Source organism: Varroa destructor, unplaced genomic scaffold, assembly GCF_002443255.2.
Source record: "Varroa destructor unplaced genomic scaffold, Vdes_3.0 BEIS01000003.1, whole genome shotgun sequence".
In the NCBI taxonomy this organism is placed as follows: domain Eukaryota; kingdom Metazoa; phylum Arthropoda; class Arachnida; order Mesostigmata; family Varroidae; genus Varroa; species Varroa destructor.
This window is the reverse complement of record NW_019211456.1, coordinates 43,857,113-43,872,235: the sequence shown is the minus strand read 5'-3', so window position 1 is coordinate 43,872,235 and position 15,123 is coordinate 43,857,113. Positions and strand designations below refer to the sequence as shown.

Genomic DNA, 15,123 nt, shown 5'->3' with positions numbered 1-15,123 from the left:
TATATATACAAAAGAACTGCGTTCGTCACTGAAAAGGAAAATGGACATTGCCAGCTAAAGCCAAGTACTGTAGTAAAAAGACATAATAGGAAGCACGTTGTTACCACCCTTGAATGCGCACCGAACTGCGTGTCGCCCTGACGGATTATCGCTGGCAAACGGCTCACTTCGGCTTCACTCACAATTCGGCGAGTCATCATCGTTGCTGTTGTCTGTCGCTGCGAGTCCGCAGCGAAGTGTTCTTCTGAGTTCATACCTGAAACGGGGGCACATACGCGATCACGACAAATATCCTTGGTAAGGATAACGGATTCGCGGTACACACGCAAGCACGAGGACATGCTGGACGGTTGAAACAGCAGCGAGCGAGATAGCTATTGAGATCAACTGCTGGAAACGCCAGCCTCTCAGGCACGTACTGCCCGCGGCGGGTCTTTCTTATTTGTCTGCGAAGAGACAAAACAACCCCGAATCCAGTCAACGAGATCGATATAATTAGCTTCGCTTTCTCTCTCGAGAAAGAGAGACTGGTCGGCTGGCCGACGTCCTTATGGTGGACTAGCTTTAGGGATTTAATGTTTCCTCTGCTCAACATCCATACGAACGGGAAATTTCTTTTAATGTCGGTAACTTTCTCTGTCGTTATCGGCCCAATTATGACGGCCCGCCAAAGAGGCGAGAGGCAACGCGTCTAACCAAAGATTGTATATGGATACATGAGACATACCATTGAAGACCTCATATACAGTTGGTCCGTATCGAGTGCTGCTTACAGTATTGCGATCGCTTCGACCTAGCTCACAGTTATGTATTATAGTGTGTATCTGTTATAAGTTACTTGCTAATTTACATCATTCACACCATTATAGAATACACTACGGAATAGCGGCACCGTACTCTTTTAGTAGCATACATACGAAATACATGCGCCAACAATGCCAGCAAGACGATTCATACTCCTAAACTGAAGATTTTTTTTATCAAGTATTGTTTCTCCGATCATTCGTGACCTCGTCGAGGCTGACAAACTACTCCAGTAGAAACGGTCATCACAAAACAGTTGAAGCTAAAGTCAAACATAAGATCAAAATAGCCGATGAATATTATCATATAGAAAATCGTTTACATCGTCACAGGATAAATTGATACAATCTCGTTGGCTGCGGGTTACTGACCAGAGTCTTACCTAGGCCACTTCTGCTCTGCCTATCTATCTACCTAGTATCTGCCCTCTTGACCGATCTTAAACGCGAAGCATTATCGCTAGACGTTGGCCTGCATGTGGACGTCGACCTATAACTTTATCTAGAAGTTGCACTAAATTTTTCGCCCAAACGCAAATATTCAAATAAGTTTGGTAGAAAATAAAGAAAAAAAAAACGGTCTGGCAAACCTTCCGTTCGTTGTTGAACGCCTCAGGCGAAATAGAATATGCAATGACTTCGATGTTGTCAATTCCGGCGTCATCCAGACAATTGCCGAAATGGGTAGAGCTTGAACCAACGGAAGGGTGACCAGCGAACAGAAAACATAATGGCTTTATTCAAACGCCCCATTGATATGCCCTCGCATGGCTCTAACATCAGAAACGCATATCGAACAATAATTAATAGCACAAGTAGCGTCGTCTGCTGTCGAGTGCGATTTTTTACGTTATCTTTTGAGCTTCTATGAAGAAAAAAAACACTGCGCAAATAATTTATTCCGTATGCCCAAAGGGGGCAGTCACCGAAGCCGTTTGCCGTGGCTGTTCTGTGTGGTGTGTCGAAAATTGCAAACTCCCGTCGCTGGTGTCTTTCTATTCGAGTCACGAACTCTCATTTCCTCCGTATCTGACAAGAGAGAAGCAGTAATTAACACAATTTCGACGGGGAAAACTGAGGGAACTGAAGAAGTAAATGCAAAATTTCCAATAAAAATAGCGTGAGAAACATTATTAGAGGTGAGCTATAGGACGCATAAAGAATCAGTCAACCCTTTACCCATTTACGATGTCTGCGTTACTCAGCTCGACACAGACAGCACATGTTTCAGTGCGATCAGTTCTTTTATTTTTAGAATATCTAAATATAGTTACTCATTCAGCGCCAGCCCTAACAAATCTACACTTAATACATCAAAACACAGTATTTAACTTGTTTAAATTGAATATAATATAATTCGTAATGAAATATGTGTAGGATAATTTGTTCCACACACGGAACTGAGCTTTCTGCATGTGTCGCATTTCTCTATAAACGAACTTCTCGATTTGTAAACATCCTTCGTATCAAAAACATGCTCCAAGCATTTAGCTCGTCAGATGAGGTTAAAACTTTTTGCTATCCGCGCAATCTGACTATTTCCGTATTTGTCTTCATCGAAGTGTCCTTCACCTGGTGACGCCATATCTCGCTCAGGGTTATTTGGCGTGACCAGCTGCTTTCTCCCGTAGCCGATACAGTCATCCTTCAGGTAATCTACACATTGACCTCGCACTAATCCACTAAATTCATTTTTTTTTTTTTATTTACTTGCTATTGATCTTGACATTGGAGTTTTAGCGATTCTGGTGGCTTACATATTAGCAGAGCTCAATTGCTTTTGGCGCCCTTCTCGTGTATACTGATATGTGAAAACCCTGCTTCTGACCTCTATGTCCATCATGTCCAACAAATTTACATAACACAGCATAAACATCATTACCACTGATCACACCTTCAGCGTTCATCTTCCACACCATCAGCGACGCCGGTATGCAAAGCAGAAAGACATCGCAGTGAAGAATGCATCAAGGCACTTCTTCTCTGGACTAACTTCTAGCACGTACTTGTGGGCAGGTGAAAGGCAGACCCAGCGGGGAACCTATCAGCATTCGATTGTACTGAAGATCTGCAGTAAGCGAGAAGAATGAGATAGCACGTTAACTAGTGTTACAACTTGGGCAATTTCTGCACGATTTCAGATAGTCGTTACGATTTCATTGACACCGAGCGTGCGCGCATCCTGAGCTGTTTGAGGGGGGTCAACTTCAACAAGCTTTGATTTCATTGAATACAGCTAATTATTTTCATCAGCATATGTTGGTTTTTTGTATTATCGTTTTTTCCAACTATAAACCTACTCCTGACCTCCCCCACCCCATCCCCCTTCATTACGTTCTTACGACTAAGATTGTATATTTAAAAGGCATGCTATATTACTTTCAGAATTGAAAACGCTAACACTATTTTTAAAATGGAGTAGTATGGCTAAGAGCTATATCTCCTTGTAGATAATGACCCAGTGGTCAAAATTAGAGACAGCTTCTTTTATACTTCCCAACCCCAACTACTTTCCTGACCCGTAAGTGTTTCTCTTTTTTGTTGCGCAACCGACATCTAAGCGAATTATTGCATCTTGCCTTGTAATATTGAGACAGACTTGTATTATTAGACATTATAGATTTCCTGTACCCGTTTCATTTAATCACTGTTAAAACGCTTCCTTGAGGTGGTGTTATACGTTTTTTTTGTTATCTCAAATGAGCAATAAGAACAAGACGGGAACAGTAATGGAGCATAGGCACTCTGGGTTCATTATCCACTGAAACAACAGGCCCAGTAACCAACAAGCGATAGAAAGGGGCATGGCATATAGTACTTGACACTGCTTAGCGCATTCCTTAGCCGTGGCAGATTTCGATGGAAAACAGCTGGGCCCTTTTAGATGGTAAACCCATTCCCCTAAAGCAAGCCCGAAGTAGAGCCTCGCGAATTAGATCCGGCGTGATTCTATATACATCGAGTAGATGCTTCGGGTCGGCTGCAAGTTAAAAGGCTTCCTTTTCCTTATTTCGAACATTTTGTCTATTGCTAACGATACATCGTGGATGCTTACTATGTAAAAAGTTCTCGTGTAGTTTTCCCGACATGATACGGATAAATAAAATGATAGGCTTTTGCCGCCGACTACAAATTTTTAGAAGCAACGCGGCTCGATTTAAGGTTTCCAGATTATGTCACTACTGACAATAATCTCTGGTCATGTATCGACACAAACGACGATTGGCTTATTATTTATTCAATATAGGGTACCAGACAAGAGACTATGACTTCAGGATAGCCTGATAGGATCGAATGGTGAAGTTATTCAACACTAAATCCTTGTTTCAGTGGTTATAAAAGGAAATACAATAAACAATTATTATCGTTTAGACCACCGTCATTTAGCTAGGGTACGTTACCAACATGTTGCTTTTCTAGCCGCCCTCCTTAATCCCTAGAGATCTTAAAATCATACGGAAAGCCAAATGTGTTGCTTTGAACACACATGAAAATCACAAAAAATACCGCGGGCCACAGCTGCAGTTTATACAGATACGTTAACCAAACCAGCGGTCCGTTACTACTGTTTGTAAGGAAATTTAGCTATAGCTTGAATCTTTACCGTATTCCATATCATTCACATGCACAAGTATAGAGTTTCCTGACGCTTCCCGTATTATCGCCACTCAAAATCACATACATCGCTGTAGTACGTCCATTCTGCACGATTACGTGTCCTGTTGAGAGCGGTCAACAAACGAAGCTACTTTTACTGCCAGTATCATCCTGCGACTGCAAACGCTTTCTCCAGTGGTTTAACCTTCCTCGTATTACCGTCACTTGCCATCGTTCCCCGCATCGTCGATGCACTTAATAATGATGCTAACCTGCAGGTGCCAGACGGTGGCAGTCGCTTGTAGCGAAGCTAGATTGTAACAGCAACATGATTGTTTGCCACTTACCAATTACTGCTACCACAAATACCTACCAGGTCTGTCCCACCTCTACCGCCGTGTTCTGCCTCTTCCTGCTACCGCCACTACCAGTTCACCGCATCTCCTGACCAACGTGGCCCCATTCTCCTCCAATCATCCTGCAACATCGCCCTCGACTGCGCCCACATCCGCTCCTCCGTGTCCCCCCCCACATTGGCAACAAATCATCGATGGCGTGTAGCAACAGCATGGCAGGATGGACTGTTGTTGTTATCGTAGCAATAGCAGCTGTCTCCGAAAACGAGAAACGGATATATATAGAAAAAGGGAAAGAAAGAATAAGGCTCAAGTATACACACAAAGAGAGCGAGAGTCGTTGCCTGCCGGAGAGTGCCGCTGGACGTGTACCCGGTCAGCCTCTCAGCCAGAGAGAGATGAAGCATCAGACAGCGATGGGTTGCTCATTGAAGACAGACGCAGGAGATTCGCGGCTTGCTGAGACATCGTAATTGGCTCACCTCGCCTAGTCCACGGCCTTCAGTCCTGCATAGACTTCAAACGGAGTCGGCTGCTGCACCGCCAATCGGAGCGCTGGGCGGAGCCTCCAAAACGGCCCGACCAATCAGCGATCGAGCAAGTTGTCGTTTGTCTGGAATGGCGGCGCGCGAAACAACGTCGAGATCCACACGCAGGGGTGTTTTAGGGACACATGTCGGTTATTATTTCACTGATTGAAATCACTTTGCAGTGATTGCCCGTTCGGAGTGACAGCGAGGGCGGCGGCTGCAAGACACGAAAATCCTGTAGCATCAGTGACGGCAAACGCACGTAACTCATAGCACGCAGAGTACGCGCGTGTAGTTTGGCCACGCGAAAAGAAACGATGGTTACCTATTTGAATGGTATTGCGAACGATAGAAGTATATTTACCTTACTCAATTACTAAATTGATTGAACCTATATATTTTGAGCGTAATTGTAGTCACATGTTTGCTCTGTCGAACAGCTTTTCCTGCAGTTCAACTTGAAAACTTAAAAGTTAAGAAAAAACGTGTTAGTCCTCGATTAAAACTTGTGCAGAGTGTACTCTAACTGTTTGCTGTGTGCGGGAAGGTTCAAATGACGACATCGTGAGAGGACCATGGAGAAGTTAAAAGCGTCAAAGGTAGACTGTCACGAGATGCCGCATCGAAGTACGTTTCTAATTCGGGATATACTTGCGGCCGCTCAAGATGGTCAAACCAAGAGGGAGCTAACTGCTACAATTGGATCGCAGGAGAATTTTCTACATAATGAGAGCAACGACGGTAAGCAGAGTAGGGATTTTTTCATTGGCACACGTTGTGACATACTACATTGATATAAGTTGTTCATGATGGATTACTTACCAAGATAGCCATTAGCAAGTCTATATAGACGGTGCAACATGAAACGAAACGAGACTAATGAGGTAAGTTGCGAGCTACAAGTTGCATACCGTCTGATCAGCCTTAAATGTGCAAGCATTGAACTTTCACATGCCAATGTTAACTGCCGATACTGTTACTATTTGTTTATTTCTCTCATTTTTATACTACGGGTCGTCTTGATAAAATTGTCGTAGATTAATAGTGACAGCCTTCAACCTGAAAAACAAACTTTCCTATTAAAGTAGTGCCGATAAATGTAGTTCTTGGGTCTAGTAATAGTATAGTTAAAAAATCCTCAGCTTTTTAATTTAATTAAAATTGAGTAATTTCAATTCATATGGTGTCGATTTTTCATTAGCGATATGAAGCCAAAAAAATAGATAGTTATAGTCGAAATTTCAGTACTAACGTAAATTAGGTACACTTGATACTTTGGAATGGGTTCATAAAGTAGCAAACGGTGGCTATAAGCTTAATTATAGTTTAATTTTATCGTTCGTTATACTAATTTATCCCACATAACTTGAATCTAAGCTAGAATTGCTTCTCTATGTAGGGTTATAAGCCGTTTGTGCTGAGTTTAAAATGTCTCTTCAAAGGATTGCTATCCTTGGAGCATAGCTAATGGGGAAAATACCACCATTGAAACTGAGACAAATTTCAGCAACTGCTAAATACAGGCTTCAATAGTGCTCCCGACTCGGTTGAGGTTATCAGACCATAAAACACAGTCTACGAAGTTTCTAGTTTTATTTTTTAGCTTAATTAAACCTATCAGGAAAAGATCAGCAGTCAATATACGCGTATGAACGAGATAAGCCTCTACTTATTTGTACCTGCCATCAAAAAAATTCTATTTCAACCGGAAATAGCGTTGAAGAATAGGCCCATCCGGCCATAACTATAGGATCATGCATTTCCTAAATTTTTTATCTAAATTCGACAAATCTACAATTTAAATGAACGTATTATATTTAATAGGTTTTATGTAAGCTAATATGTCTTTTCTCTAATAATACATCGATGGTTCTACGCGATAGCATAGGAAACAAATTCAAACTGTAGGTAGTACCGGAAATCACTGGACGTTCTATATTCATGTACAGATCGACGATAAGTCATTGATTTTCCTCGGTATAACCCTGGTCAGTAGCATCCACCACATATCTATTTTGTGTTCCCTTTGGATGAGCGCTCCGCGTGATTGTTATCTACCACGTTTTGTCATTTATGTTTATGATTTGGCATCTCGAGTCTCGATGTCAAGGCATCCGCGGACGCTATACATCATGCAGGCCAAGAGGCCAAGCATGTCCTCAGCACTTTGCAACTCAAGCAGCGGAAACAAAGGCCGCAATATTTCAAGCAAGCTCGCATACAGCAGCAGATCGACATTATACATATATATGTACCGATAGATAAACCCAGCCGTCAGGCCTAGGCACCAGCTCGTGACAGTCCTTAGTGAACACTCTAACATCTCCTTTAGCCTGCTGGCTCCCTCAGTAGCTTTTGACCTCTGCTTCTCCGCAACTCCATGCATCCATGTGGGTGTGTGTGTACATTATAGGTATAATTTGACGAATTAATTCATAAGCCATAATCATTTCGCTCTTCCGACCCTCGTTCTTGCCTTCTTCAACCTGGTGGGAAGTATCGCGCATGGATTACTTAACGAGTAGTGAGCCTCAACAGTGTGTTTGGTCCCTGCATTGAACGAAGCACGCATCACGAGGCTCGTGCCTCGTGGTCTTTCCTCGAGGAAAGCTGAGTGACGGCGCGTGACTGACTATTGATTCTGACTATGCAAATTTCCACTAGTTCAAATCGAGCCGAAGTGGCACATACTTCAAATCGATTCGAGTCACCATTCAACCGAGATCTAAATATATAACTTCAATAATTAATGCAAAACTGGAGTTCGTACCTCTAATTGGAAGGGCAGCTTGTTCTTCTTCTTTAAACTAGCATCAGTTATTTTACATCTTAACCACCTTATAAGTGTCCAACTCGCAAGGAGCGACGAAATATGTACCCAGGAAAGTTGCGAACTCAGTATGTTTTTCAGCACTAATCATGCTTCCTTCCACAAAAAATTTTCATATGATCATATTTCAACTTCTCTTTCATCTGACATTTAGGCCCATGAGAGAAAAACTCGATGGGTACCCCTTAACGGGCCTTTTTCAGTTGAAAACTCAACCACGTTAGTAAGTGCGAGAATTTTTCTCTACCTTAATATTCCTTCCAACATAATGACGTGGCCGCGTAAATTTAAACGGTTACTTATTAGAATTACAGAATTAGATAGATGACATATATGTGTACATATATGATACAGAAACTATTTTCGAATAACTGCTCGTCCATTATAGCGCACAGATTCGACGGCTGGCGTCTAGCGCTAAATTTACCTCTGCTTTATGACCATGTTTTACTGACAGGAAAAAGAAATCGATCTGCTTTAGCTACGAACCGTGCATTGCTACGTTATTTCAATATTAGGTATTACAAAGGTGACCGTTTCATTACTGAATTGAGAATTGGGGGGTAATGGTCTTGACAGCACCAAGTTGGGGCTGAGCCCTGAACTCGACCTACTTTAGATAGGGTAACCCGGTGGTGTCCAATTATGCTTCAGTATTATTTGGCCAATTCTTCCAAAAACAAATTGGATGTTTTTTTCTTTTCTAACGTTATTTCTATATCGAAAATTCAGGTGTAACAAAAGTGGTTTCTGGGTTAATTTTGAACCTTTTAAATCCAAATCCTATTCAGCGCCTTCTAGTTCACCTCACGGAAGTCATCCACAGATTCTTCAAATGCCACATGATAACTGGCAATAATGTAGACTTTAGATTTCTGGGAAAAAAAAGAAAGATTTGTTATTGACGCCTAACCTCACGTAAAATGATTAAATAATAGTTAATCTTCGCTCAAATTGCGAAAATGACGCATTATTGGCTGGGTATTTCATGCAGATTATATTTTATTCTAAATAAACAGCCAGATTTCTCTAGTACTAAAGGTAACGGATGGCCGCATACCTGTTACCACAAACACCCTGGTGAAGTGTAACCGTGAAGTAGCTTGCAGCGCATTAGTCACAGAGAGAGGGACCCGAACACATCACAAAATCGGCACATTTTGCTAAAAGTCGGACAGCCAATATGTCAAAATGAAACGCCTCTGAACTAATTAAAAATTGGATATACTTAAAGTAGTAAATAAAGAAAATATACAAGTTTAATTTAGTGATATTTATAGTTTCTATGGCAGTCAAATTTTTATATTGAATAAAATCTAGATAAAAATCTTATATTAGAAGGGAACATTAGAATCTACACCCATTCTTGCCGGTGTTTCGTGGATATTTTTCCTCGTGAAAAGTACGAAGGATAAGCCTGACAATTATGTGAACAGTAGCTGCATGGACTAGTTCATTGCTGATAATTAAAATTTATTTCTCTATGGACAACTTAAACTTCAGTGATACAGCTCTTGAACCCAAGCTAAGGTGGAGCGCGACGCGAATTCAGCACGGACGCAAAACGCAGAGGGATATCAGTATACAAGTATTTGGATAACTGTGTTTCAGCGATTCCGATAACCATATTCGGGAGTCTTCGTTACCTCAGACACTTGTCTGATCAGAAGATCCTCATATGGAGAAGTCAACCATTTTCTGCTCATAGCTTTCGGTAGATAAAAAAGAAGTTCTCGAAAGACTTGCGGATAAAAAACTGTATCATAGTAAACTTTCCTGTTACGCTTCGTAGAGCTAAGGTTTCGAAGACTAAATACACACTTGTATGATTCTTTCGGAGCAAACAAAAACCTTCACCAATTCGTGGCATTCAAAAGGCCTTACATGTCTTCTACAATTACTAACCGAAATTCAGATCATTTTCATATGTTTACATTTTGATATAATATAGAATGAAGCATTGACTCCGCATTGTCGTATGTAGTGGTATAAATTATATAGATACGAGCTTTTGAATCACGAGTTCTATAGAAACACAGTTATAAGCACTGGCAATTTCGACTAATCGTACACCCAGGAAGTACCACATTCGGGACCCATTTTGAATGGATGACTTAATTTTGGCCGGTTGTTTCATCTTGATTTGTAAAAAAATTACAAGTTCATTCTGGGTCTCGAGGTATCTTGGCAGCCCCTTCTATCGTAACCTGATGATGACTGCGGCATAAAATTCTGACCGCCATTACCACCTGAAGTTCAGTTGGGAAACCTTACCCCTTAAAATACGACTTAAACTACCTTTCGATATTAAAGCAATCACTCCTAGCTTAAAACCTGTAACAAAAAATGGTGACTGAAGATCAAAGAAGGAAATGTGAGCTTTAGTAAACCTGTTCTAAGAAAAGTCTAAATGCTCTCAAAAATTAGTTGCAAGGCCTCATTGAAGAACCTTGTTTTACGTACTACCAAACGCAATTAGGCATTTTTTCAAGTGGCTGGTTCATGCACGGATCTGAATCTAGACATCTTTCTGTATTTCTGAAATATGGACGCAAACACGTTTCCCGCACCATCAGGGGGGCATATGATCATTAAAAAGGCTACTAAACTTTCAATTTAGCTTTAAAATAAACCATTCAATTACTCGACACATGATGAACGCAACAACTTTTATGTTACTCGACGTTGAAATGAGGTTCCGTCCCTCAGTGAAATTCCGATTTCTCCGAAAAGCTGGACTATACTTAATATATGGATCACACCAAATCACCATATATGAGGCCTACAAAAGTGACAATATCTACTCTATATATAATAGATAACCTTTCACATGTTATAGATTTTCTCGTATGAAACCCCTTTTGTTCCCGATAGTGTAAATCGTCCTGAGGAACATCCTGGGTGGCATTCCAAGTTTGCCACGCAATAGCAGGCATTTTGTAGCATTCAGTTGAAACATTTTTAAGCAGTAATTAGTCAAACGGTAAACGGATCCGGCACGATTAGGGATTATAGCTATGAGCACAACGGATTCGAGTATGTCGATCCGTATCAGTAGTTAAAGCAACGACATCTAAAAACCTGATTTCTGGAAACAAAGGCGAACCATTTCTAACTAAGTTAGCAAGTTCTCTTCGTTAAAAAGGGGTTGTAGTCAATAACAGCATTGTAATATAATGAACAGCTAACAACGATGCGCCCCGTCTTTCGACACAGCCATTATATTTTATGTTGTTAATATTGGTACTGTTCATAATTACACCCAACTTACTAACTTATTTGCATCAACCAAGTACCCACTTTATGAAGTGTGAATAACTTGAGACAGACATGGACAGTTAGTACCGTTACTTGGCTGCTTGGTCGATCGGTCTGGCGCCTTCTGCCACCTTATCTCCCCTTTGATGATGTCCTGCTGTGATTCTAATTGGCTGATTCGTCGCTCAACCCACAACCGAAACAGTGTTACTTTAACTTCAGTAACTTACAACAACGTGCAACATCAATTCTGCAAGGAGACAGGCGACGATTGTGATCATAAGCCGCTGTTTCTGACGCTGCTGTCGGCTGAAAGTCAACGGTAAAGTGCAGCGAATGCAAGCGCCTGTTATAATAACTGGGCCCACACGCGCCTTCCCAAGTAATAGCGTAAAGTCTCATAGAAAGCAAAGAGAGTCCACAAACTCGTGCTGTACCCGTGGGGGCTATAGGCAGGTAATATTCTTATATCATTGTGTACGAGGGAGTGCCTGACGACGTAGTTTCTATGCAAATTGCAATTAGAGGAAAGCAGGCCCGCAGGAAGCGAACAAACAAACTGATGGTAACAAGGCAGGAATTTTAAATCAGACTTAGCAAGCAGTTAGCGCCTAGAGTTGTCACGTTGAAGCAACACAGTGTGTGAAATTATTTAGAAATTATAAAAAAATACCACAGTAGATCGCGTAAAAGATAAAACAGCTTAGTACATGACACACAGTCGTGTAACAGATTCAATGGTCGAGATTAGTGTGCTGAAACAGACTACGTATTGCTTGGCCTTACAAGGTCGGTTGTCAGGTGTGTCCTTCAACGAGGCTCAAAATCGCCATTTTTGTGGTGGAAATGGTTATCTCGAAAGGTCTTCTAACTAGTATGCGTTGGAAGAACAATCGAGACATATCTTGAAAGAATCGGAAATAAAAAGGTGTAAATCTCGGCTCTCACTCAAACCGTGTGCTTGATAAAAATCGTCGGCTGAAAACAAAATGTAATTGGACCATTAACTAGCGCATATAAGGAGGGTTGTGATTTTACCAACAGACAAAATAGAATAAAACTATTAAAAGTTTATCAGCCATCTACTATCGAAACAATTTATTAAATACATTGATAGCTCGTCTCTAGAATAAAAGCCATCTTTTCTAACTTGCTATGATTGGGCACATTCTGTTTAATTATACATATGATTTGAAGCTCTCTTTATTTGAGCAAAGCACGGTTTCGTAGGTTGAGCAGGTTATCTTGGTAAACTCGAATCAACGTCCAGAGCACCCCAATCGATCGAAAATACCCTTCACATACGCGTGTGAAAAATACAGGGTATTTTAGAAATATCTTTGTATCTTAATTAAAGCAAAAAGAAAGACAGCGGGAATGTTTCGTGTAGCGATTTGTATTGGACTTGCATATAGATCTCGAGACCGCATTGCTAGAAAAAAAAAATGCCCAAAAATAAGCCCGGACCTCAGATTCGATCAGACTTACGTTTAGCGTACAGTTATTTTTCGTAAAGCATATAGAATGCTTTTACCATTATACCAAAATGTGAATGTCCTGACAGAAGGGTAGCACTTAATTTCAGAGTGCGGGGATATCGGTTCGTCGGAGTCAGATATAGACGTTGGCCGTGAAGACCCGGACGATGATGTGAAGTCTGCTGGGAGCCACTGTCATCAGTCGCATGCAGCCGATTCTTCATCGGCTCAAAAGAAACCACGGCGAAGAAGAACAGCATTTACGCAGGCCCAACTCGCCTATCTTGAGAGAAGGTCAGGTTCAAAAATGTGTCTGTGTTATGACATCTTGCTCTGTCTAACTACTTCTATTTATTACTTACTCAGTTAAGAGTTTTTCTTAATCTACTTTTCCTTATGACATATGTGCAAACACTATTATAGCATTAAAGGACTTACTTGTGTGCAGCTTAAACACCAAAAAAAAATTATAATTCCACACAGGAATGTCGTGTGACTCAATAGCCGACCATCCAAATGGCTACTACGTGTTACAGATTTCGAGCTCAGAAATATTTGAGTGTCGCGGATCGAGGACAGGTTGCAGAAACGCTAAATCTTTCTGAGACGCAAGTTAAAACCTGGTATCAAAATCGAAGAACAAAATGGAAAAGGCAAACGAATATGCGGATTGAACATCTCAGACAGGGGCAAGGAGGGCTTGTAACGCCTGAAGAACCCGGGCTGGAAGCCGATCCTGACGAGGAAAGGACATCGCCCCCAACAAGACATGTAAGCGATAAGCGAAAAAAAAAGCTAATATATTCAGGGCCGTTTCCGGGTGTCAAAAGAGATGTCCCGCTTGTACAGACAATTATGACTTCAATTCGGGCTTCCAGTCGTCTTTTTTCAAAAAATAATTCGCCCGCAAGTGCATCTTCCAAAATTCCTTTTCTAAATTCCCCAATGGGTTTTCTATGGTATAGTAAGCAGGAGTAAAGCGCTGCATGTAGAAGCGTTGTAATCCAGCTAGAACACGTACAGAGAAAAATTCTAGAAGGTGATAATCCAAAAATCTAAAAAATACGAGGTTTCAAAACGTGCCCAAGCCAAAGGGTCCAAAAGACACAATAGGTCCATTAGAACTTGTCTGGGCTACCTTATCGGCGTCTCTCGAAGATAATCGCTCATTCGTCTATCGAAATTCAGTGATTAGCTTAAATGGATCTTTATCTCATTTTGACAAGTCTTGAGCCCATTCAATTTTATCCCGATTGTAAAGCTTTGTTTTTGTTAATTAAATAAGTTTTGATTTAAATTGAATCGAGCAATTTTTTGAATTTTACAAGGGGCTCGTCTAACTCGAATACATTAGATAATAGATCTTTGCTCATGTTTCGTACACGAGTTTTCTGCTCTTGCCGTCATGAGTTCCCGGTTTGTTCTCGAAACAACTAGCTTTCTCCTAGAACAAAATCGGGAACTCATAAAGGCATGAGCGCCGCCTCATAAGAGCCCCGAAATTTGTTCTGGGTCATCTCGAACACGTTCTATATATGTTACAAGTCAGCCACAATGAATATACAACAGAATGCAACTCCTAGTAAATGAAAAAAGGTCGTAGATTCTTGGGTAAAGGCTTCTTTAGATTTCCGCTATTTTAGATTAAAAAAATACAAGCATCTAGTGTAACTTTAACGCCCAAATATAATTCGTTTACTGTTCTTTAGCTATATATATATATATATATATATATATATATATATATATAGACGTAAGTGGTCCAGAGAGAGATTTCTAAGGAGCTCGTTTTTCTTTATGTATTACTTTGCTTGCAGCTAGCGTTTCTACTTCCGGGCGAACAACGCTCTTCTGGATCTTTGGTACCCCCTCATATCCGTAGCTGCTTCTTGCCCCAGAACATGAACAGTATCTTCACTTCCGTATATATGACAAACCTTCTCCAGGGACATCTGCGGCCTAAAGAACGAGATATGATATAGACAATGGCTAATGCAAAAGAGTTCTACTAATAGAAAGCATCATCTTCATCACAGTTCTTCCCGAGAAGAAGCGCATCAGTTAAAAAATTTGGTTATTTTTCCTACGGTTAGACAGGGATAAATTACATTTGAAGTAACCAAATTCTGCTACTATATATATATATATATATATATATATATATATATATATATATATATATATATAAATACTGGTTAAACTCAATCACTAGATCACTACGTCTCGCAGACAAGAGACCTTAATAAATGTTGCTTAATAAAGTGTCATATC

General features: G+C 40.7%; 1 protein-coding gene across 1 annotated transcript; it reads left to right on the top strand.

Annotated features, from left to right (window-relative positions):
* The first annotated feature begins 5,148 nt into the window (after positions 1 to 5,148).
* LOC111247048 (uncharacterized) lies at positions 5,149 to 14,983 on the top strand. The gene is made up of 4 exons (XM_022797578.2): positions 5,149 to 6,027; positions 12,960 to 13,146; positions 13,389 to 13,623; positions 14,670 to 14,983. The coding sequence occupies exons 1-4, from the start codon at positions 5,862 to 5,864 to the stop codon at positions 14,832 to 14,834; spliced, it is 753 nt and encodes a 250-aa protein (XP_022653313.1). The 5' UTR covers positions 5,149 to 5,861; the 3' UTR covers positions 14,835 to 14,983.
* The last annotated feature ends 140 nt before the right edge of the window (positions 14,984 to 15,123 follow it).